Here is an 18,592-nt window from a genome sequence, read left to right on the forward strand (position 1 = left end):
TCCCTTGAGGGCAGACATTGAATCTATTTTTTGTTTAAACCTCTAAATCTTTCACTGTCTACAACACAGTAGACACTTAAATTTGTTGAAGGATTAACAGTTGTTTTCAAGATATTTCTATTATTTTTGAAACAAAGCTTAAAACCTTACAAACGCATGCAATTTTAAAAGCATCCTTAAGAAAGTCAGGTTTTCTATAATAGTTCATTCCAACTTACTTGGGGTGTAATAGGGTTTAAATGCTTCATTTTTATACCAGTGCTTGTTATTTTTCCAATGATACTTACCCAAAGAAAATTAAGCATCTTGTGAAAGACCACATATTACAAACAAGAACTAAATTACCTGAAAAGAAATGTTAACATGCTTCTTCCAAAAACTTGCAAAATTTAACGGCCCAATACTTTCGCCTTAATTTTGCTGAAAAATAATTTGTTCTCTAAAAGTGGTTTCTTTGTGTTGCACAGGAATTTAAGTTAGATTTAAATCAACAAGGCATGGTTTTATAGCTTACCTTTATTTCTTTACATCCTCATAATTTGTTTCAAGAATAATTGGGGGGGGAGGGATGTAAGCATTATTTCTTCTACAACACCAAACAAAAGCAAATTACATAGAATATAGATAAAAAGACATAAAGAGTTATCCAATTCTATTATGAAATGCAGTCATAAAGCCATATCTTGGAATAGGTCTTAATTTAACAGAATATTGCCTCTCCTCTTTAAATTTGTATACAAATCATCTAAAAGAGATCTGGATTATGTCTAAAAGGACACCTGAGAAAAAAAACTGTAGGTACCAGGTCTCCCATTAGGCAATTTTAATATTTACAAAATCATACAGTATTTTAAGGAGTTCTCAAATGCTGATTAAATGACTTGACAATGTGACAAACATAGACTCCAGCTAGTAGTTATTAACCTACAATAATCATAATAGCAAACCTTTACTTAGCACTTAGAAAGGGCGAGGTACTATGCTTACTGTTTATTACTAATACATTCTAATGAAGGGAACCAGGATTTAACTGGCTTACATAATTTGCCCAAGGCTACACAGCTAAATTAGAGAATCAAGATTAGAACTTTTTAGAACAACATAGGAAAGCAAACAAACACGCATTGTCAACTATAAACCAGCATTAAAAATCAGTGATTATTTATATACAGGAATTTCTATACAAAATTAACCATAAGAAGCATTTTTTCCATTTGCTAAATTTGATTGTAGCTGGTCAAAATCTGGACTTTGTTCATTGTGTAATCATTGTATAACACTATTTCCTGCAGCTATTTTTTGAGAGCAGAGATTGTATCAATATTTTACCTCTCTATCCCTGGCATATAATAAACACATGTCATCAAAGGATAAACAGCACTGTTTCAGTACAATGCTCTATGCCTTTAAAATAAAAATCATGGGCTTTTACTATTATTTTCATTTTTCTCTATGATACATCAGTTTTTCTGGTTCCCTTTAGATTAGATATGAGTATAAGAAAAAAAAATTACTTTTTCCTAAGTATAGCTCATACTATCTTACAAAGGAGGAAAAAAAGTTATTTTCTTTGTAAATCTTCAAAACAAATGTTGAGAAAGCCACTGAGAAGTACTAATAACGAACAAAATTCAGAATCCTGCAGGTTTCAGCTTAAATGTCACTTCTTAAGAGAAGCCTTCCCTAACCATTTCCTCTATGGCTCACATAAAATTGGAAACAATTATACTATCAGGACAAACCTTTGAGGTATTTTTCTCCCAAAACAAAATAAAATTATGTCATCTGGTTGAACTTTTGGTCAGTCAAAAGAGCCTTAAATTTGTTCATAATATACTTCTGTTTATTACAAAACTATACTTTTGAACCTAGATATCTTTTATTCTGACTTGGCAACTAGAATAGAACAGAATCTCTACATCACCTCACTCCCATCAGAATGGCTATAACTAACAAGACAGGAAACAACAAGAGGTGGAGAGGATGTAGGAGAGAAGGAAACACACACTGCTGGTGGGAGTGCAAACTGGTGCAGCCACTATGGAAAGCAGTATGGAGACTCCTCAGAAAATTAAGAATAGAACTATCATACAATCCAGCTATTCCATTGCTGGGTATTTATCCAAAGAACTTGAAAACACAAATGCATAAAGATAGATGCACCCCTATGTTCATCGCGGCATTATTCACAATAGCCAAGACTTGGAACCAAGCTAGGTGCCCATCAAGGGACGAATGGATAAAGAAGATGTGGTATTTCTACATGATGGACTACTACTCAGGCATAAGAAATGATGAAATCTGGCCATTTGTGACAACATGGATGGACCTTGAAGGTATTATGCTAAGTGAAATAAGTCAGAGGGAGAAAGTCAAATACTGTATGCTCTCACTCATAAATAGGAGATAAAAACAACAACAAACAATCACATAGAGACAGAGCTTGGATTGGTGGTTACCAGAGGGGAAGGGGTGGAGGGAGGAGGAAGAAAGGGATGATTAGGCATGTGTGTGGTGGTGGATTATAATTAGTCTGTGGGCGGTGAGTATGATGTAATCTACACAGAAATGGAAATATAATGATGAAATAACACTCGAAATTTTATACTGTTATAAACCAATGTTACCGCAATAATAAAGAAAAATGAATAGAATCTCTAGTCTGACAAATTTAGAATTCCTGAATTATGAACTTAGAGTCTACACAAGAGCACCAAAGTCAACCCAAGAAATGTACCAAATGCTCTGGATTTCAGAAGAAAGAGTGACAGTGTCTGTCCGAGGGCACCTGTGAAGTCTTCTCAAAGGCCAAAATGGGTGCCTACATTTGGGCTCAAAGCTCAGTCTTTTAGCCCCTCACATTTTCTCCCTTGAGGATTTAAGTCAAACTCCTGACTTCAGAATCATCTCTACAGACTGATGACTTTGAAATTTCTCCCTTCCTCCCTAAGCTTCTGTCCTACGTTCCTATTTGCCCACTGGGCATTTCCACTTGGATGCCTGTCTTGCTGTCATTTCCAATTCACTCTACCTGAGGTGAATTTAATGCTCCCTATTTCTATCAGTGGTACTTTTATTCTCCAAAGCTCAAAAACCATCAAATTCAATTGGGTTCTTCTTCACAATATCTCTTCTAGGAATCCCTTCCTGTACTTTGCAGCTACTCCCAGTAGTGCCCTTGATTGATCAGTAGAGGCAGATCTACTCTATTAGTAGAAGCTTTTCCCAGGTCTCGAGTAGACCAATTTTCCTAAAGCACCGTTTTCACCACATTACTTCTCTGCTCAACAGATGGATTATCTACTACTAAATGAAAATATCTATGATAGTTAATTTTACATGTCAACTTCACTGGGCCACTGCATGCTCAGATATCTGGTTAAAGATCATTTCTGGGTGTGTCTGTGAAAGTGTTTCTAGAAGAAATTAGCATTTGAATTGATGAAGTGACTAAAGCAGACGGCCCTCCTGAGTGTGGGGGGTGCATCATCCAATCTGTTGAGGGCCTGCATAGAACAAAAAAGCAGAGGAAGGTTGAATTTACTCTCTGCCTGCCTGCCTGAGCTGGGATGCTGATATTCTGACCTCCGCACTCCTGGCTCTCAGGCCTTCAGACTTGGACTAGAATCTACACCATCGGCTCTTTGGCTCTTAGGCCTTCAAACGACACTGCCAGTCTTCCTGGGACTCCAGCTTGCAGATGGTAGAACCTCCACACTGGGCCTCAAACTCCTTCTCTAACATTTTATTTCTCATTACTGTTCCTTTACTTGGTTACTCCCCTCAAGCAAAGTTAACATACTCACTAGCCCCAGAACACTCCCTAAACCTTCCTACCTCTGAAATGAAAAAAAGTGACACCATAAACTGGTTTGTAAAGCAATTAACATACTATATTTAAAATTTCACAAATCAGTCCTAATGATGTTTGTTTAAAAAGTAGATACATTTCTCATTAAAAGGGACTCCAAAGAATTAACATCATAAACTTTGTGATTCATTTTCATAAAAGCCACACAAATAAAGGACTTAAATATATTCCTCTTCTTTAATCTAGTAATTCCACTTCTACTTATAATAGTGAAATAATCATAGATCTTTAAAACTTTCGTTAAGAACACTCAATGGAGCATAAATTTTCAAAAGTATATAAATATGGGAAATATTTAAATAAATTACCTTAGAGTCATATGACAGACAATGCAGCTAATAAAAATACTTTATTGAAAGATGAAGACATGGGAAATGTTTATGGTATAATAGTAGGCTAAAAGAATTAGAATAAAAACAATACATGTAGCACAATCTCAATTTTGTAAAATACACAATGTGCACAGAACTTGAAGGAATATATATATCAGTGCTATAAATAGTTGTCTCTGGAGGATTATAGGTCTAATACAATTTGTAAATGTAGGCATATACTATATAGCACAGTTGAAAACTCACCTTAATAGACTTTATTCTTGGCTACATAAGCTTTCTATTTCATAAATACTAGAAACGCAAGTCTCCAACAGAGCAAACATAAAAAGACGTCCTATTATGAGTGTCCTCTGTTGTTGCTACAGTGGGCAGGGTTTCCTAGGTCTCTAGTTTTGTGCACAAAAAAGAATACCTTCCCCATTTTTCAGAATCCCTTTCCTCCAGAGGAAGCTCTTATCTTCTCTTTTTCCTGTTCCATCTTGGTTTTCATAGCCATCCATATTTTTCATATCCCATCCTCATCTTAATCCCAAATTGTAACATCTAGGATTAAAAACGATCTGCTTGATTTCCTTCTTATGGTTTGAAGTTTAATTCTTTCAATTCCACTTATACATAAGTTACAGAAGCTTTTGCTTTATCAACTCCTGGGTTGACAATGGCTTATACATTTTTGTTTTCCTATGACACCTGAACTAAATTCACTGAAGGACTTTAATAAATTAGTTGAAAACACTGTCACACCACAAAAGGATCCAGGTCACACCTGGGGGGAGAAAAGTAATATTCTGCATGTTTCTAAATGATACACATGTATTCCCTAACAGAGCTCCTGTTACACTTACCTACTGTAAACTTTAGTTACTAAATTGTTGATCTGCTTGTCAATTTTGTATTTTCGGTAATCTTCCAAGCCATCTTTAATTGCAATAATTGTAAGGACCACCACCAGAGGCAGCATTGTAATTTCCTTTTGGAAGGCTTCTACCAAAGGCACCCAGTTCAGGACAGCTAGAAACAGGAAATATAAATTGGCGGCTCTGCAATCCAAACACACACAAGGAGGTGTTAACAAATCACGTAAAAGCCGGAACCAAAAGAGACAAAAATACCTCAGGGCGTTTTCCTACAAGTTTCTACAGCTGATTTTGGATGCTACAGAATAGAGAGAACTAGCAAAATTGAACACATCTGAATAAACAATTTATTACTCCACTAGACATCCAACTCGTGGCATATTTTAATAAATGAGAGGTATTATTTATTAAATATATACTAGTAAATATTGGAGTGTGACAGTCTTCACTTGTGTAACACATGATATAAAGTATAATAGTAAATATATTTTTTCTTTTTAAAAGTTCATAAAATTTAGAGAAAACCCAGTGTTAATGCATCACAAAAGTCAATTTGTAAGAAACTCAACTCTCTAGCCTTCAGAAGTTAATTTGTATATCCAAACATTAGATTCAAAGAAAGCTCAAAATAAGAAGAAAAGCCTGAAGGTTTTTTTCCCCCTTAAGACCAACCCTTCTATTTCTGCTGTTGGGCTATTTAGAACAACTCTTTCAGGAACTTCCTCCATTCCTCTATATTATTTATTCAAATACTCCTCCAGTGGCCCCTAAGGTAAATTCAAATAACCCTTTTCCTTAAAAGAAACAAACAAAACCTCAATCTTGCATAGCAGCTTGAATTTTTATCACATATTTTTCCCGTTAACCATGAAACCTGTCAAAATAATCTACACACAACTTCTTCCTCACCTTCAACTCCTCTCACTCTGAAAATTTTTTCTTAACCCTTTTTGCTATTTCTGTGACTTCAATTGTTTTCATATGAATTGTATCCAAATCTATAGTGCTGGCCCAGGACTCTGTTCAAGTTTCAGATTCTAATTCCCTCAAGTGCACTAGATTGGGAACTCCATAAAAGAACCACTCGTGGCATTTAAGCCATTAATTCAACAAATTCATGTCTGTACTTTAAAAAGATCCACTGTTGAATCAATGCATACAGAATATATACAGAATGAATAATAAGAATGAATATATGTGGAATGAATAATGCATGTTGAGAATCTCTATACTCACGTTACCATCTCAAACTCAACATTTACAAAAACAAAATAATCTTCCAGCCAAGGTTCTTTTTATTCCTGCCTTTACTTTTTCTGTTACTCTTCCTGGTCATTACAATGCAATATATTCACATCATCTTTTTACTCTTTGCACTTTATTTCTCACATTTAATCCACAGTATCGGTAATAGGTTATCCTTCTTTTCATTCCCACATTGTTCTAAATTCAGACCTCCATTACAACTCACCAGGATATATACAGCATCTTCCTAAATGTTCTCTCTACCTTCAATTTGCCTCTACTTGTGTTAGAGAAGACTACTTCCCAGGCTTCAAGCAAATCTTCTATGCAACTGCTGCCTTTCTGCTTTTACTCATATTCCTCCTCCCATCTCAGATGTGCTTTGCTGACACCTCGGCTTTGAAAATCTCACCAACCCTCTACAATTAAGTTTAAATGCCACTTCCCCTTCCGTTGCTACAGCTAGTAGTATTATTTCTCTTTTTGAGGCTTCCATCCTACTTTGTAGTACTTTATAAAACTCATCACATTCCCTAAGTGTTTTCATTGTTTATATACACATCTTGTCTCCCTTGCTAAACAGCAAACTCCATAAGTAAAGGAGGAACTTATACTTGCATTTCCTTCAGTGCCTAAACTCATGAGAGCTTCAACAAATACATATTAAACTGAATTATGTTGTTTCACCCAATAACATCCCACATCTGCACTGGCTTCAGAGCTCTATTTTCCCATACTATCAAGTAAGAAAAAGCTAAAATGAAAATTCAGCATGGTTGAATGGAACGAACATGAAAGCAAGAGTGGGAAGACTCAAGGCTATAGGCCCTGGTCCACTACTTACCACTGGAACGACATTGGCTAAACCACAGTGTAAAAATTAGTTTCCTAATCTATCACATGAGGATAACAGTATCTTCTCTGGTCAAGAGAGAGCATCTTACCAATTATAAAGTGCTATGTGGAGGTAAAGGGGTCATTTCACCACAGACCCTATCAGAATTGTCAAAGATGATATCACAACTCTTAGGCTTAGGTAACATACAATGTTATGAAAATGAAAAATTTTATATATCAACTAAAATGACAAGGAACTTTCTAAAATTTTTTTTTTAAAAAAAAAGAAAAGGGCACCTGTGAAATTGTTCAAATAAATTTCTTGGCACAAAATTCAGAAGTGTGTACTTTGTCGTTCGTATTCGGTTATTCGTGTAGGTTCCAGAGAACTTTTCATACTCTTCCTTGAAGGGCTGGAGATGGGGAACCACCAGCCGGTGCTTTCCTGCCGGTCTGGGGGTCTGAGAGGACGTGCCCCCACAGGCAAGCAGACAGGAATAGTTGTATGGCCTCTCATCATCGTCCCCGTTTGTACTGTGGATTAACCGCTGCCAATGATATCTGGCCCAGTGAAGAGCCTCAGTCATGTCCAAAATGCGGAGAGATCCAGGTCATGTAGGTGATCTGGCAAAACAAACAAACAACACTAAACACTCTCTATAAACTTCTGGAAGGTCTTAAAGGATAGTAGGGATAGTAAAATTTTAAATTTTTTTCTATACCAAATAAATATATGACCCAATGATTCAAGGTATAAATGGCAAAGTAAAATCAGTCTTTAGAACTCCACTTTCACTAAAGCTTTATTGAATAAAGCATACACTGTCTGCCTCATGGACTGATCAGCTGATTATCTAAGGAACAAGAGACAGCACCTAAAAAGGCCACTCCGTAACACAAAGCAAATAATTTGGGCCTAATGTGTACAAGTCTCTTAAGTTATCTGATTGTCAGTTTTCTCATCTTTGAAATGGGAATGCTCACATGTCAGGAAATTGTTGTAAGGATTAAAGGAACATGTAAATCACCCAGCATAAAGCCTGATATAGAGTAAGCAGTCAATGAAACTCATTCCGTGCAGATTACAAAAAGGGCCACAAATTCTGTCTATCTCTGTATGCACACTGCTTTACCCGTCAAGTGGTAGAGTCTTTCTCTACCCATTGAATCTGCACTGGGCCACTTGCACTACTTTGGCTAATGAAACACTAGGAAACGTGACACAAGCAGAGGCTTGAAAAGTGCTTGCTAACGGGACTCCCTCTCTCCCACTGCTCTTGAGAACACTATGACCACTACCACATGCCTGAGCCCAGGCTATTCTACTAGATGATGAGTACACATGATCCACTTACCACTATTGCTCTTGTCAATATAGTCATACACCTCATAATGATGTTTCAGTCATGACAGACACATATATGACAGCGGTCCATAAGATTAGTACCGTACAGCCTAGGTGTGTAATAGGCTATACCACATATATTTGTGTAAGTCCACGCTATGATGTTCACATCATGAAGAAATCACCTAACAATGCATTTCCCAGAACGTATCCCTGTCATTAAGCAATGCATGATTGTATGTGGGTGAAGCCACTGCCTGCCAGGTGATCACCAACACAGGAGTGTGCCCAGATGATACAACCTAGAACAGTGATGAGCTGTCCCAACTGAGCTCAGCCAAACCATTGTCAACCAGCCAAACTGTGAGTCAATAAAAGGTACATCACCAAGTTTTGGGGTGGTTTGTTATAAAATGAAATCTAACTCTTATACAATCTTTTCCTTATTTCCAAGTTTTCCTTATTTTCCAAGAAATTCAGCCCTACCTAGAAAGTGAGCTCATTAATTAAAAAAAAAGCTAACACTTTTCAAGAGCATGCTATATCGTGAGCATTTTGCAAAGCACTTTACACCCATCATCTTATTTAATACTTACATCGATCTTATGATGCAGGTATTGTTTCTATTTTACAAAAGAGGAAACAGGCTTACAGTAAAGCAACTTGCTGAAATTCCTATGGTTAGTAAGTAGGTGAGGCTGATTCAAACCAAATCTTTCTAACTCAACAGTTTCTGCTTCTAACTGTGAATGTGCCTCATATATCTTTGTATCCAGAGTAGCTGGACTTAGTAGATGCCCAATAAAAGTTCATCTGGAAGGTAACAAGCACGTCAGCAAGTGTGTGGAGGGCAAGGTCTGGAGGCCTTGGTTTCCATCCTTGCTTTATCAACGCCACTGCAGTTACTTATCATCTTAGATTGGAGCTCACCTCTGGAAATTCATATGTAGTAAATCTGTGGGTGTGTCCTGATAATCTGAATTATTAACAGAACTCCCCAGATGAATCTGATTCTGATCTTGGCCAGGACCTCATCTGCAGAAAAACTAGGTTATGTGCTAGCCACTAGCCTAGGCTAGGAATACAGAGATGATTAAGACCTAGATCCCCTTCTCCAGAAGCTCGGGGTCTAGGGGAGGTGACAGGCATGGAAATGTACAAATGTAATCCCAGGTGCAAAATAATGATCAAGGCACTGCGGCAGTTTGGGAGAGTTCTTTAAACTTGCTCTTTTCCTAAGCTTCATTCTAAGTTTACAACATGTCTATCGATTCTTTTCTCTAAAGTGTTATACTAATCAGAAATTAATACTTACCCCCTAAAGACATTAAAATTGTATCCAGCTTTCATGCATCTGAAATCATAAATCATTACCTAGTAGTACTGGAAGATTTGGTCCAACATTTTCTAGTAATCCTAGTGAATCAATATTTTTAATAATCCATTCTTGCTAACACACTCATTGGTCCTTAAGCAATCCAACAGATTACAGTTATGCAGCATCACTTTATCATTGTATTTACAGAAAATAAGTTGAATCACAAATAATAATCTTCTAAAAATCCATAAGATCTTTAAAAATTATAGGATCGAAAGCAAAATAATAAAAACAAGTAAATAAAAACAGAAAGCCACTTTTAATGGGAAGAATACAATAGCCTCCAAGTGTGTGCATTTGTGCCTGGATATTGGACCCACAATATATAACCTCTATTATCAGTGAGAGAAAATATTCATAAAGTCAGTCCTATCAGTTTTCTACTGGTAATGAAAAGAAGAAAAAGAGGTCTCTGCCCTCTGGAGTCTGCTCTAAAATATTTGTTCATAGAGAGCTAACTCAATGAACATCGACTGGCCAGAAGAATTCTCAGCATCTTTTCAACATAATTTTTTAAAAGTCTACCTCTGGAAAAGCCTGGTTTTCCCTTCAGTATAGAAAAATAACTTCTTAACCTATAACCAGTAGTGACAGCTTGAGTTATTAAAGTAGTTCATAACACATCTAGAAATCTCCCCCAGAATAAGGACATAAGATAGTGCTTTACCAATGAATCAATAGATAATATAAAATACTTAACATAAGCACTGAATGCTTTTCAAGTGTCTGACCCCATGCACATCAGGTGGCCATTATGATAAATCTTATGTTTTTTAGAAGGTTGAAATCAATACGATTTTATATTATTTCTGAAAACTTTAAATGGGAAATTTTCGCTCGCAGTTAAATTCTTATTAAGACATAGGAGTGTGTATTCCTCTAGTGTCCACAATCTCATACAACAATCCAGATTCTACTTTAATTTTTAAATTTCAGAATACTATTTCTTGAGAATGCAAACAGAAATAATTAAACAAATATGACACATGGGAGGTGTTAAATTCTGGTAATTCGTGGCGTATCTAACTAATAACCTCACACTAGCAAAAATACTTACTGGTTCACAAAAACAATCAGCTTTTCATTCCATGGACCTACTCAAGAATCTTCTTTCCCCAGTCACTCAGTTCCAAAGAAACAAATCAATGACTGGAAAATATTTCACAGCCAAAGTATTCCTAGGTCCACCTTCCTCTGTGCCTTTTCAATGTCCTTAAACTTACATTAGGGGCTGTTTTTACTCACATATTGCCCTCCCGCTTCCCCCTTTTCATTCTCAAGGAATTTTAGTAACAATAGAATTGGGGCTGGCTCACTGCCCTTCTCAGTATCCTCCCTCAGCCATCAAGTCTCAGGCCAGGCGGCTTATCTTCTTGTAATGACTGTCCCTCACATCAGCACTGCCACTCTGTCCTGAAAAGTGATATTGGATCACAGGACTGATCTACACCAGTCAGAGAAGTTGTTAGTGTTTTCAAGGGATTGAAGAAAAAAGATCAGGTGTGGAGGTAATTAACATGTGGTAAAGAATCCTTTCAAACTTCCAGCTTAGAATTTAAACCATCTTATATTAAGCAGGAATGACCGAGGATCTACTTAGTCACTCCACTCAGTGCTTTCAAAATTTAACAGTTTGCCAGTGAGAAATACATTCTATGATGCAACCTGGAACACAGACACACACATATGTATATAGCTGAAACAAAAGTCCTACAAAACAATTCTTACCCTTACTACTTGCAATGCATGCATTTTCTATTCTCCTCTATTCTCTCTCTCTTTCTCTCTCTCTCATTTTAATACTGATCAAGATGCACTGAATTGGCTTCAAGGTCCACTAATATATTGCTACATACTTTGGAAAGACACTGATTACCTGTGACTCCACAATGGGTTGAAAGCACACATGGAGGTGGATAGATCCACTTTCTGCTCCTCTTAGGGCAGAAAGACATTGAAAGACAGCAGTTAGACTAGAAGGCTCGGGAGAGGGCAACACTTCTCCCACCACAGTCAAGAGCAAGTAGTCTTTTAATCTTTCTCCATCTACCCCAGTAAAGTTAAAAGTATATAAAAGAAGACTCTATGATTAATAATATGTCACATAAATATTCAGAGAAATTTCTTTAAAATATGAAAGAAAATCAGAGTAAGTCATAACTCATCAAGAATCAGCAAGAACCATGATATTTTAAAGCTTAGACTTTAGAGATTACCTAATGTAGAGGTCACAAACCAGCAGCCCTTAAGCAAAATTCTACCCAATGATGTATTTTGTATCATGGTGTTAGCAAACGCATTGTTTTAATTTTTCTGAATATAGGACCAACATTTTAAAATAGAGATAAATTCACATAAAGTATTGATAATTAGCTTCTCTTAAAAAGAAATAAGCATGGGGCTGGCCCGGTGGCTGTGTGGTTAAGTTTGTGCGCTCCACTTCGGCGGCCCAGGGTTTCACCAGTTCGGATCCTCACCAGTTTGGATCCTGGGTGCAGGCATGGCACCGCTCATTAGGGTACATTGAGGCGGCATCCCACATACCACAACTAGAAGGACCCACAACTAAAATATACAACTATGGACTTGGGGGATGTGGGGAGAAAAAGCAGGAAAAAAAAAAGATCGGCAATAGTTAGCTCAGGTGCCAATCTTTAAAAAAAAAAAAAAAAAGAAAAAGAAATAAGCAGTACTGGGCACATATTTTCACATGGTAACAAATTTCAGAAGCTTTTTCACAATAGCTCCTGGCCCAAATCCTGCATTTTCCAGTTCATCTATTTTAATTGAGTGATTGAGCACTCTGCTCACCATTTTTTGACAAATCAAACAAATTCCTCCTGATCTATAGACCCAGGCTCGAATGTCAGTTGCATCACTTATTAGCTATGTGACCTATGTAATTAACATCTGAGCCTCAGCCTGCTAATGAACAAAATGAGACACCATTACGAGTCATGTGGCACACTGCAGACGAATAATGTTCATTCAATTCCCCATTCTCCTCTTTGGCTGTTTCTCAGGTCATAAATAAGCCAAGGTTGGAAACTCTGTAAATGGGTAGAGGGCTAAACTTTCAATACATTGCTTTCAAATTAAATAAAGTTGTCCAAGTCTAAGCAAATGCTCGTTGAACGTATCTGTTGATACCTGAGACATAACCAGCATCAAGTAGGATACAAATAGAAAACCAAACAATCACAAAAGACAGAAATGACATGAAATGACCTTCATACTATCTGATCTCATCCTCAACCATTCTCTCCAAAATTCATTCCAATTATGTTCATCAACAAACTGTATTCCACTTGTTTGGTGTTTCCCAAGCTCCCCTGATAAGAATCCCCTGGGGCCCCTATTAATCACAGTCCCCTAGGCCCCTCCCCTGGAAATTCTGATGCAGAAGATCTAGAATAGGGCCCCTGAATGTGGAATTTAATTAGTACCCAGGTGACTTATCAGGGAGGTTGCAAAGCATAGCTTATACCCTGCACCTTTGCAAATGCTGCCCTCTCTTTCTGGAAGGCTGGTCGATCATATCACCCACTCATCACACCAGCCCCTATTCATCCTCTAGAATGATTTAGCTTGACCTTGGAGTGGGGATGATTGAGAAGGACCCACACAGGAGATACAGTAAGGCATGCCCTACTCTGCTCCCACTACAATCCTGAGCATGGCACAGTCACTGCACTTGCTGTAGTGTCCTGCAGGTCCTTCATTCTTCAATGTCAGGGAACCTGTCTAAGTCCTTTCCAGACTCCACAGAGTCTAAGGCTTCGCCAAAGTTATATGATCAACAAATAGCTGTTAATCATTGAATTTTACAGAAAAGAGGTAGTAAGGGAAAAGGAAATGAAAACACTCCATTTTCTCTTTCATGGCTCAGCCTGGCTTTCCTCCATTAGAAGCAGAAGTAAAAGATCTAGTTTGAGAAAACAGAAGTAGTCACTTCCAACTTGCGATTGCATCATTCTATCTTTATTGATAGAAGGAATCTCCTCCAGGCTTGAAAAGCTCTTTCAGAAAATCTATTTTTTTTCCCATTGGATTTATAAGATCAGTAAGCAGGATAGCAGTGATTAAAAGCACAGACTCTGGAGCTAGATGCTCATGTCAATTCCTGGCACCTTTACTTGTCAGCTAACCTTGATCAAAGGGTTGCTGTGAGGATTGAGTGAGTTAATATATGTAAAGCCCTTAGAACAGTGTGTGAACCATAGTAAGTGCTAAGTAAAAGTTAACAACTGTGGTGATTATCTGGAAAATGTTCTCTCATCTGCAGTAAGCATTCACAAGTACTAACTGAGAATTTGCATGCACAGTATTGATACTATAGCCAATTACTCATCTATGTTTAATTTCTTCTTTTTGTGTTTTCTTTTTTTGAGGAAGATTAGCCCTGAGCTAACTGCTACCAATCCTCCTCTTTTCGCTGAGGAAGCCTGGCCCTGAGCTAACATCCGTGCCATCTTCCTCTACTTTATATGTGGGATGCCTACCACAGCATGGTGTGCCAAGCGGTGCCATGTCTGCATCTGGGATCCGAACCGGCGAACCCCAGGCCGCTGAAGTGGAATGTGCGCACTTAACTGCTGTGCCACCAGGCCAGCCCCTATGTTTAACTTCTTAAATTGTGTGTAACTCACATTCAACCACTTGATCACACTTTGGCTTTAGCAACTTTGCTCTTCATTGAACTGGAGAGTCTGCCAGGCAACCAACTAGCTGAGGATAGCCATTCCCTCTCTCAACTGTTCCCAGGGGTAAACAGAGCAGCCTGGTAGACAAGCGCTCTAATGAATAGTTAGTGTGAAATATTTTTAGGATTTTTCAAGAACATCATTCATAATTCTAAGATTTATACTCCAAAAGAGCTGATGTTGCATGGTTATCTGCTAATAAACTAAATCGTCCCATGCTTTATTTGACTTGATACTCTGCCACCGATTGGAACTCTGCCTTGAGAATTAACAACAAAAATATTTTCAAACACACAAAGAACCAAGTGCTTCAAGTTCAATTATTATTACCAGAAAGAATGCTCTAGATCTAGATACTCAACTCTTGAGTGAGCTGCTGTTCTTAAACGGAGAAGATTTAGTATTTCAGTAAAAAAGAAAACCTATAGTTTATCTAAGTTTTATTAAAGTCTACACTCCTAACTTTACTTTCAGATTAAAAGTATACTATTACTTTGTGAAATTTGGATTACAACAAACTCACTGCTGGTTAGTGATGGAAAATACCATTAAAGATTAACTACATGAAAAGGCCTGCATGTGCTGGGGCTGAGCACAGTAACTTGAAGCCCAACGTTACCCAGAAATGCAGCATCAAAGGACACCTGACTCTGGACACCTTGCTTTAAATAACTGATATTAGCATTTTATCTAGCATTGTAAAGTTAATTAATATGACTACAGATCTTAAAGATCAAGATTCTTGATACATGTTAACACTGGGAGTGAGGGATTGGGTATGAGATTAATACAAACCAAATGCTATATAAACCCAATTTGTGATAATCTCAGTTCACGGCAAGGCAACTATATGGTAGGAAAAAAACGTTTCATTGCAAGTAATCATTTATCACAATCATATAAGTATATATAAGTACTAAAAACATATATGTATAAACTTTTTATAATTGCCACAAGAAAATTAGAAGCCAATTTCACTTATGAATATTGATGGAAAAACTCAATAAAATATAGCAAATTAACTACAACTCAAAAGAATGGCTGCTGGTGGTCTCTAGGGGTTGAAAGCTGCCTCCATCCTACATTCAGCAAAGAAAGAGACCTGGGTCCTACAGCTGCACGGAACTGAATTCAGCAAACAACCTGAATTAGGTTGGAAGTGGTTTCTTCCCCAGAGTTTTCAGATAAGAACTCAGCCTGGATTACAGCTTAATTTCAGGCTTTGAGAATCTGAGCAAAGAACCCAGTCACCCTCTACCTGAACTTCTGATCTACAGAACTATACACTAATAAGTTGGGGTTGTTCTAAGCCACTAAATCTGTGGTAATTTGTTATACGGCAATACGAAACTAATGCAGAGGGCCCAAAAGTAGATCCTTGTACAAATGGGAAGATAATATACAACAAAAGTAGAATTTCAATTCAGTGGGAAAATAGTAATTTGTTTATAACTCTGAAATAAATCGTCATCCATCTCAAAAACAAGAAAGTTAAATTCCTACTTTACACATTAAAAAGTATAGATGAATCAAAAATATTTTAAGGGGCGGATCCAGTGCCTGAGTGGTTAAGTTTGCGCACTCTACTTCCGCGACCCAGGGTTTCACTGGTTCGGATCCTGGGCATAGACATGGCACCGCTCATCAGGCCATGCTGAGGTGGCATCCCACATAGCACAACCAGAAGGACCACAACTAGCATATGCAACTACGTACTGGTGGGCTTCAGGGAGAAGAAAAAATATATACATATTTTAATACATTTTTAATTAAAAAATCTCTAAACAGATTGAGAACTTAAATGTAAAAATTATAGTAAACTTACTAGAAGAAAACTTAGAATAATATTTTTATTATTGTTAGGTGGGCAAAACTTTCCTAAGCAAGAGAAGTGAGAAAAGGGGTCGGCCCCGTGGCCGAGTGGTTAAGTTCACGCACTCTGCTTGGGCAGCCTGGGGTTTTGCCGGTTCAGATCCTGGGGGCGGACATGGCGCTGCTCATTAGGCCATGCTGAGGCAGCATCCCACATGCCACAGCTAGAAGGACCCACAACTAAAAATACACAACTCCATACCAGGGGGCTTTGGGGAGAAAAAGGAAAACTAAAATCTTTAAAAAAAAAAAAAAGTTAGAAAAGACAATTTAAATATTTATCTATCATCTATCTTATATAACAAAAGTCATAAAGAAAATCAAGAGACAATTTCAGCACATAATGACAGGCAAACACTTAATATTCCTAATATCTGAAGTGTTCATACAAATTTACAAGAAAAAAATAAAGAGTCAAATAAAATTGGGCAAAGAATATGAATAAGCAATTCTCAGAAGAGGAAATTCAATGGACCAATAAATACGAAGACATAGTCAACCTCACTAGTCACCAGAGGGTTGCAAGTTAAAGCTATTATAGAGATACAGTTTGTATCCATTTGATTGATAAAAATTAAAATGAATAAATTATAGTCAGTACTGGTAAGGATGGGGAGAAACAAACTCTAAAAATGGGAGTGTGAAATGCTACAATCTTTCCCCCACAAAAAATCTATTTTTTGACAATATTTTTGACAACATCTATTAAAATTAAAAATACATATAACTATTGACACAGCAATTCCATTTTTGGGAGTCTTACCTATAGGTATGGGTATACGTACAAAAATGTTTGTTGTAGTTGGGGTTTTTATTTTTTTTGTAGTAACAACAAAAACCTGGAAATATGAAAGTCCTTCAACTGGAGAACAGATGACTACATGGTGGACAGATATCCACATTATGGAATATTATGCATCGATTAAAAAGGACATATCTCATCCACTGACCTGGACTGATGACTATTATGTATTGTAAGCCAAAAAAAAAAAAAGTGAATGACGGAGAAATATACTGATCCAACTTTTGTAAAAATGAATGAGAAACAGATCAAAACGACTGATGTGGGTTCAAAGAATGGTGAGAATGACAACTTGGACACGGTTTAAAGTTTCACTTTGGTTTACTATCTAAACAGTAAGCAAGATGTGCAAAGATATACACGAGATCTAGGCTACATATGAGTGGGTGCAGCTCCCATCACCTCTCTAGTTCCTCGTGATTGTGTGACCATTTAGTAGTTTTGTCAGCTGTCAGAGATGAGGAGCCTGTCAGGTCACAAGATCCTGGAACTCAAGCCCACTGACTTTTCAAATTCTTAGGCTGAAAGGGGGGCCACATCAGCACACAGGGTCTACCGATCACTAATTAAGGACTGTCTTCCTGTACCGCAGTTTCACAGGTCTAGGTTCTTTGCTTACTGCATTGTTGAATCTACAATTGGCCTGGCCTTGGCTTACTTCACTTAATAATACAAAATGCCTGGATATATGTATGTTTACGTACATTTGCAAGGACATGGATAAAAGTATAGAATAATTCAGATGAAGCTATGAATCTTGGTTATCTCAACGTGGGAATAAAAAGGGAATAGAAGGAGATTGTTAGCTTTCCTTTATTTTCTTTGTTATAATGAACATGTATTGATTCATAATGTTTAAAAATTAATTTAAAGTTTTTGAAGGAAGAAGTTGTAATTAATAGCTATGAAACACACTAATGCTGCCCTAAGCACTGGGTCTGCAGGATGCCACATGATCCAATATTCCACGCACTCACATAAGCTGAAAAATCCATAATTAAAAATCCATAATCCATAATTAATCCAAAATTAAAAATTCTAAAATCTGTAAGTTTACCAATTTTAGGCATAAAATCAATTAAGATCAGAAATTAAGAAATATAAACCAAGCACTGCTTAGAAAATAAGTACTAACACTTCCATAATGATTACTGTTTACAAAATACATTTCATATATGTCATTTAATTTAATCTTGACAACTTGGTGTGGAGTTTCATTTCAGTTTTTCAGAGGAAGAAACAAAAGTTCGAAGAAAGTTTTATAACTTAAGGCATATAATTTTTGACTCCAAAGTCATGCCTTTTCAACTATACAATGCTATTTATATATAAAATTTAAAATAATCA

General features: G+C 36.9%; 1 protein-coding gene across 2 annotated transcripts in view; it reads right to left on the reverse strand.

Moving 5' to 3' along the window:
- ATP10D (ATPase phospholipid transporting 10D (putative)) overlaps nt 1-18,592 on the reverse strand; it is a 109,985-nt gene that overhangs the window by 67,779 nt on the left and 23,614 nt on the right. For both annotated transcript variants that reach the window (XR_011437132.1, XM_023638138.2), the window contains exons 2-3: nt 7,443-7,769; nt 5,052-5,246 (exon numbers count right to left, since the gene is read on the reverse strand). Coding sequence is in view for 1 of the 2 variants with exons in the window: in XM_023638138.2 (XP_023493906.1) it covers nt 5,052-5,246; nt 7,443-7,732 (485 nt within the window). In the remaining variant the exon portion in view is untranslated. The remainder of the gene's footprint in view (nt 1-5,051; nt 5,247-7,442; nt 7,770-18,592) is intronic.

The sequence above is a fragment of the Equus caballus genome, chromosome 3 (assembly GCF_041296265.1).
Source record: "Equus caballus isolate H_3958 breed thoroughbred chromosome 3, TB-T2T, whole genome shotgun sequence".
Lineage (NCBI taxonomy): Eukaryota > Metazoa > Chordata > Mammalia > Perissodactyla > Equidae > Equus > Equus caballus.